The 6719-nt window shown below is 42.4% G+C and overlaps 1 protein-coding gene across 1 annotated transcript; it reads right to left on the reverse strand.

Moving 5' to 3' along the window:
* Nucleotides 1-825: 825 nt before the first annotated feature.
* On the reverse strand, nt 826-2965 carry LOC116195203 (putative pectinesterase/pectinesterase inhibitor 24). Its single transcript, XM_031524198.1, has 2 exons — nt 1877-2965; nt 826-1792 (listed from the first exon to the last, which is right to left on the reverse strand). Exons 1-2 carry the CDS (start codon nt 2943-2945, stop codon nt 1113-1115), a joined length of 1749 nt encoding a protein of 582 aa, XP_031380058.1. The 5' UTR covers nt 2946-2965; the 3' UTR covers nt 826-1112.
* Between the last annotated feature and the right edge of the window lie 3754 nt (nt 2966-6719).

Raw genomic sequence — 6719 nt, forward strand, 5'->3', positions numbered from 1 at the left:
TTACGTAGATAAAAGGTCATTTCATTGTAGGGTAGCATCCATGGATTCAATTGGATCCACTACCACTTGAATTTGGAGTCGGATTTGAGAAGCTTCGGATGTAGTGGGGTAATCGTCTACCTATGAAATTCATAAAAAAAAAGAAATAAAAGAAAAACGACTTTCATTCCGGAACCTACGAATTATTACCTTTGTCTTTATTTACCCTTAAAGTTTCAATCCGTTTCAGATGTCCCTGCATTTCACAATTTATCAGTTATGCACTTTATTCCTTGGTGCTATCAGTCACTTGACAAGTTTGATTACCTTTTGGGTGAAACATTACACAATAGGAAGATACGCTTCGTTATGACATCGAAACTGCTGGCACTTAAACTGTTGAACAACAATTTGTTATGAAATCGCCACACATTTTTCTTATAAGTTGCTGTGACTTTGGCTCGGGGAGAAGGAGCTTGTAAAAAAGGACCTAGAGCATTTGTATCGATTGTTAGTAGCTGGAAGAGAACAAGTTGATTTGTGCTTATGAGATCAAGGCACTTGCTCATGCATAAATGACACATTCCAGCAGTACTGGACCGGGAGCTCCAGAATCTCGTATGCCTCTTGCTTTGGCAAACAGACGGTCCTTGATCTCGTTCATGTGCTCTCTCATTTTGTCGAAGTTGTGGATACCTTGCCTTAGTTTGTATATGGAGTAGTCGCACATGAGCAGTAAACCTTTTGTAAGCGTAATGAAATCGCCATTGTCCCAATAGGTTAAAACTACCCAAATCACAAGCTCAGCAGTCGCTCTCTGATTACCATGTTACAACAATAGACACGGCACGAGAAAATCCAGTTGATCAATATAGTGCAGAAAGAATACATTATAGATGGATGAGACATGCATACTGTGTATATATTGGGCAAAATAATGTGAAACCTTATAATTATCTTTCAGTTCCATGAATTTATTGAACCAGCTCTTCGAAATCAATACTAAATTAATATTGCGTGTGATTTTGATCACCAAAAAAATGCATATCCAGAAGAAAATTATTATAAATAGAGCCAAATTTTAATTTTTACTTCCTCCTTCAGGTGTCATGTATGTGGATATGTATCCCCTCTCACAGGCCAGATTTGAAGCTGACATCGGCCTTCTTGATCCAACTGTCCCCCATGATGAATGACTTCACGGTGAACTTCTCAGCCTCTTTGGTGCTTAGATTTGTCCTCAGCCCCTTCCACTTGACCCGGTTCTTCGTGTTGGACCCTGACCCGTAGTTCTTGTACTCTGCATAGTAGATCGTGCTCGGCGCCGAGTCCCCTGTCCAAGGTAGCCAGCCCTTGGGGTCGATGAAGCCCCCCATCAACGAGGTCATGTACACTGTCCTCGAGTAATTCTTCCATGGCCTCCCGAGATAGGTTCTTACATTACGCAGGTCCCCCCACGGCCAAAGGGTGCAGTTTTGAATCGATATCCCAGTGTTCTGGTTTGGGTCGACCCTGCCCTGGGCAGTGATTGTGTCCTGCTGGCCCTTCATTGGGACCCTGGGGCGGATGTTGCATGTCTGGAGCACGACTGCCGAATTTCCGAAGATGAAGTCGACTGTCCCTAAGATGTCACACTCCCGATAGAACTGTCGGTTTGAGTGGGCGTACAGGGTGTCTTGGAATGCGTCGAACTTGCAACGGTAGAACACCGACTGATCTGCAGTAGACATTAGCGCCACCGCCTGATGCTTGCTCGGGCCTGCAGTGTTGCGGAACCCCATGTCCCGGGCAATGAATCCTTTCCCGAAAACAGCTACCACGAGCAAGAATAACAGAATCTTTAGTGAATATATCATATATACTAAATAAAAAGACTCGAGAGTTAAAGACTAATTACCGAAAGTTGCGGATTGAAATGTCGGGGTCCCATCCACAACGTTCAGTCTCCCGGACACTATGGTCGCGTCCTTGCCATCCCCAACCATCACGACGTTCCACTTGGGCTTCTCGACCCGGACGTTCTCCACGTAAACCCCTTTCTTCACGTATATGACATACCTCTTGTCACTCTTGTCAGGCACGGCCTTTAATGCGGCCTTGATGGTCTTGTACTTCCCTGACCCGTCCTTGGCCACCACCACATTCGCAATCTTCCTCAGATCCGCCGAGCTCTGAATGAGCTTCCGGTCCTTGGGTTTAAGCCACTCGGGGAAGCTTTGGTCCTTATGATGCAACGGCTTGGGCGCCACTTGGCTGCTCTTATGAGGATAGTCGAACCCCATGAGCCGCCTCAACTTGATCGAGCCCATGATGTTCGAGATCCACGTGATGATGGCAAGACTGTTGCTAGTGAGCTCTTGCGGGGTCTTCAGGTAGCCCTTGACCGTGCCTTTCAACGGCCCAAGGGCTAACTCGTCGAACCCATCAATGCAAGTCTCGAGACATGTCCTGGCCGTGCTGAGCCAGGTCCGTAGATCATCTGAAGCATCTAGGCCCGACATGTAAGAGCCATTCAGATGATCCATCGCAAGGTCCAGGAGCTCCCCGCAGCTGTCTACTGCTGCCGCTGCCGCCGAGTCATTCATCGCCTTCATCTGACCCGAGATATGCTCAGACGCTTTACTCAGTTCGTCCATCGCCACCATGACCGACAGCTTAAACAGATCGTGCGGCTGCACGAACTGGTTGGGCTTCACTTTCTGGGACATGCTATTGTAGCACGACTCCTTGTACAATGTCACATCGCACACGGCCTTCACCGAGGTCGACAACGAACTGGGGTCGCTGCCCACTCCATCCTTCTTGGAGCCAGCTCTGTGGGACTGTGTCCCAACAACAGCAGCCACTATGACAACAGCGAGGACGACGGAAGACAAGGCAATGGTGATGATCCTCCTCCAGGATTTCCGGCGAGCTTTGAGCCTCGCCTGCTCGGCTTCACTGATCTTCCCATACAAAGAGGCCATCAATCACTCACTTGAGTTAATCTTGGTTCTCTTAGTTGTTTTTGTGTATGAAGTTGTGTGATTTGAGCTTCGATCGATGAATGTATATATATGTTTGTGCATGGAAAGGGAAATCGAAGGACGTCATTGATTTAGTGGGGCGCAACTCATAGGTGCGAGGCACGACTTTTTGTTTTATTTTGTTCCCCCTTTTTTTCCTAATGGTCAAATGATATGTTAGAATGGTGATCAAAAAAATGTTATGTAATGTTGAGTGGGTCTCATGATACATACATTAATGCAAAAATATGTGGATCGTCCGGCACTTATTCTATGTTTTGTTGTCAATTATGGAAATTTCGGATAGTTTTTTGATAATGCATCAGATTTTATATTCTCATAATAGGATGAGTTATAGATAACACGCTGATATATATTTTGAATATGATATAATACTTTAGACATCAAATAATATTTATTTTCTCGAATAAAAATCAATTTAGCAAGTCCTAACATATATGTTAAAGATAAATCATTCCTCCGTTAAATACCAGAATATTTACTATTTATTAAATATATTTTACATTTAGCATGTATTTATTTATTTATTTCAATTAAGCTTAAAATTAAATTATTTGTACTTAATAACAACTTATTTGATTGATAAATAAAATTGACGGGAAAAAGACACTTTTAGACCTCTATCTTTTGACATTTTGCTGTTTTAGTTTTAAATCATTTTTTAAAATCCTGTTATGAGCCTTTCGTTGTTAAAGTAACTAGACCTTCTCATTTTTTTTTTTAAAATCAATTTGCTCAACCAAAACTGTTTTTCCTCACTTGGAAAGAGAGGACAAAAAGATAAAAGGAGATGTGATTGATAGGGAAGAGCGGCATCCGGGCAGTTCGCCTGTCGCAGGCCACCAATGCTGTAAAGAGGAGGTCACAGGCGGCCTCCATAATCGCCGGTGATCCCATATGCATTGTGTTAGCCTGTGACGAAACCAGCACCACCCTCTTCCTCATTTAATCGACGTCTGATATGTACCTCCCCTTTTTAACTAATATTTGACACTACTTTTTAATAAATAATATAATAAAATGACGGGGACAAAAATTCAAAACAGAAAAAAGTTCCATAGCAGTGAAGTAAATAAAAATATGAAACAATGAAGAATTTAGTACTTATAATTTTTTTTCTCATCGAACAAGACTTGTTTATTTCATTAAAAATTTAACCCATTCAATTTTTAAAAATTAAACACTTAATTAATATTTCTTGTATTGAGAGGCAACGCGAGACGTGAAAGGCTTAGTCTGTGATGGTGATGACCTATGAAGAATTTTCTTTTTAAACAAGAAAAGAAAATTGCCGAAAACCAGACATGATATTGGTTATTTTTGGAATTTTCACCCCTTCTTCTTATAGGTAGAACTTTCAACCTTTAATCTAACTGATAATTATATATATGTGTATGTAATTATATGTGTATGTGTATGTGTGTGTGTGTATATATATATATCTTTCTTTCTTTGAATATGTGTATTTTATTTTAGGATGCATGAATAAGCAAGGCGGTGAATATACAATACCCCCCTAATTTCTGACGCTACATTATTTTTTTTTAATGGTTGCTATTTGAAAAAAAAAGAAGAAATTCGTGTTGTCATGCTAGCTAGCATGTGTAATATATATGTTGTAATATACGTCATATATTCGGGATCTATATGCTCTCGAAATCGAATGAATGCCTATTAAGCAAAAACGACATGTATCCACACACGGTGCTGTGGGTTTGAAATTTTCCATTTGACTGATGATGGTAGAGCAATAAGTAATTTCAACTATATATCAGGAATGATCCACACACACCCCAATTTTGGTTAATATTGTAGAAAGGACTGTATATTGGCTGAATACACACTTACTGTGTGAGGTGAATTCATTAGAATAAATAGTGATGTACAGAGTTCTAAGTATGCAAACTATCTATACATGACTAAAATACATGAACTATACATGGTAAGCAATAATGAAAAATATTCATGCTAATCTTCGCTATTACTCCCCCGCAAGTCGAACGGGGACTGTGCCACGTGAAGCTTGGAGCGGATGTCAACAAAATGAGAAGAAGATAAGCCTTTGGTGAGTGCATCAGCTAGTTGGTCATCGGAGGAAATGAAGTAAATGGATAGTTGCTTGCGCATGAAACGTTCCCGCACAAAGTGATAGTCAAGCTCAATGTGCTTGGTCCGAGCATGAAAGATGGGATTCGCCATAAGATAAATTGCAGAGATATTATCACACCAAAGAGTCGGAGGGTGATGTTGTGAAACACCAAGTTCCTGAAGTAGGGATTGGAGCCATAGAATCTCTGCAGTGGCATTGGCGAGACTCTTATACTCAGATTCAGTGCTCGACCGGGCGACTGTCCTCTGCTTTTTGGAGCTCCAAGAGATGGGATTGGAGCCAAGAAAAACAATGAAACCACTGACATAACGACGATCATCGGGATTACCCGCTCAATCAACATCCGAAAAACCATGAATAGATGAGATAGGGCCTGGACGAATATGAAGGCCGTATGTGATTGTACCCTTGAGATATCGTAGGATACGTTTTACCGCCATCCAGTGAACAGTAGTTGGACAGTGCATAAACTGACAGACCTGATTTACCGCATAGGCAATGTCAGGTCTGGTGAACGAGAGATACTGGAGGCTACCAACTGTACTCCTATAGAGAGAAGGATCTGGAAAAGAATCTCCATCATGAAGAGAAAGCTGAGATCCTGATGAGACCGGAGAGCTGATAGGCTTGCATTCCAGCATAGAAGTGCGAGCTAAGATATCATGAATGTACTTGGACTGTGTGAGGTAGAGTCCAGTACCATCAGTGCATGCCTCCATTCCAAGAAAATAGTGAAGATGATAGAGATCCTTCATGGCGAATTCCTGTTGCAAGGCAGTAATTATGGAGTTAAAGGGTGCACCTGGGGTTCTTGTCCGGATGATATCATCAACAAAGACGAGAAGATAGACAAGAAAATTAGGTCCTCGGAGGATAAACAGCGAGGGATCAGCTTTGGAATCCGAAAACCCAAGTCTCTAAAGGTAGGTATTGAGTCGCTGGAACCAAGCCCGGGGGGCTTGCTTGAGGCCGTAAAGAGATCGACGAAGTCGACAGACATGATTAAGACGAGAGGCATCGATGAAACCGGGAGGTTGAGACATATAAACCTCCTCAGCGAGATGCCCATGAAAGAATGCATTCTTCACGTCCAGTTGTCGAATCTGCCACTGAGATGAGACAGCAATAGAGAGAATTGTCCGAATGGTAACCGGCTTGATGACTGGACTAAACGTCTCTGAATAATCTACTCTTTCTCTCTGATTAAAGCCCTTTGTCGCCAATCGAGCCTTATAGTGATCAATAGTGCCATCAGCTTTCTGTTTAATGCGATAAACCCATTTGCAGCCAACCACGTTCTGCGCAGAAGATGGTGGGACATGATCCCAGGTATGATTTTGGAGTAATACCAAATATTCCTCCTTCATTGCTTCCCGCCAAGCACAGTGTTTACGAGCCTGTGCAAAGGTCTGAGGTTCCTGCAAGGCAGTGGAAAAAGAGAAAGTAGAAGGATGGCGAGATATGGTGAATCGAGGAGGAGGCAGAGTACCATCCTTAGACCTTGTCACCATCCTGTGAGTGTTCTGAGTAGCAGGTGCAACATCATTACCCACAACATCCCCAACCGGAATTCCAGACTCAATGGACTGGTCATGAATCTCAGG

This window comes from Punica granatum, chromosome 2 (assembly GCF_007655135.1).
Source record: "Punica granatum isolate Tunisia-2019 chromosome 2, ASM765513v2, whole genome shotgun sequence".
In the NCBI taxonomy this organism is placed as follows: domain Eukaryota; kingdom Viridiplantae; phylum Streptophyta; class Magnoliopsida; order Myrtales; family Lythraceae; genus Punica; species Punica granatum.

Bases quoted from the DNA above. Each gene is read 5' to 3' on its own strand.
- LOC116195203 (XM_031524198.1), bottom strand. From the start codon at position 2,945: ATGGCCTCTTTGTATGGGAAGATCAGTGAAGCCGAGCAGGCGAGGCTC. The intron at 1,793-1,876 runs GTAATTAGTCTT...TGCTCGTGGTAG, and splicing joins ATTTCAATCCGCAACTTTCG to CTGTTTTCGGGAAAGGATTC.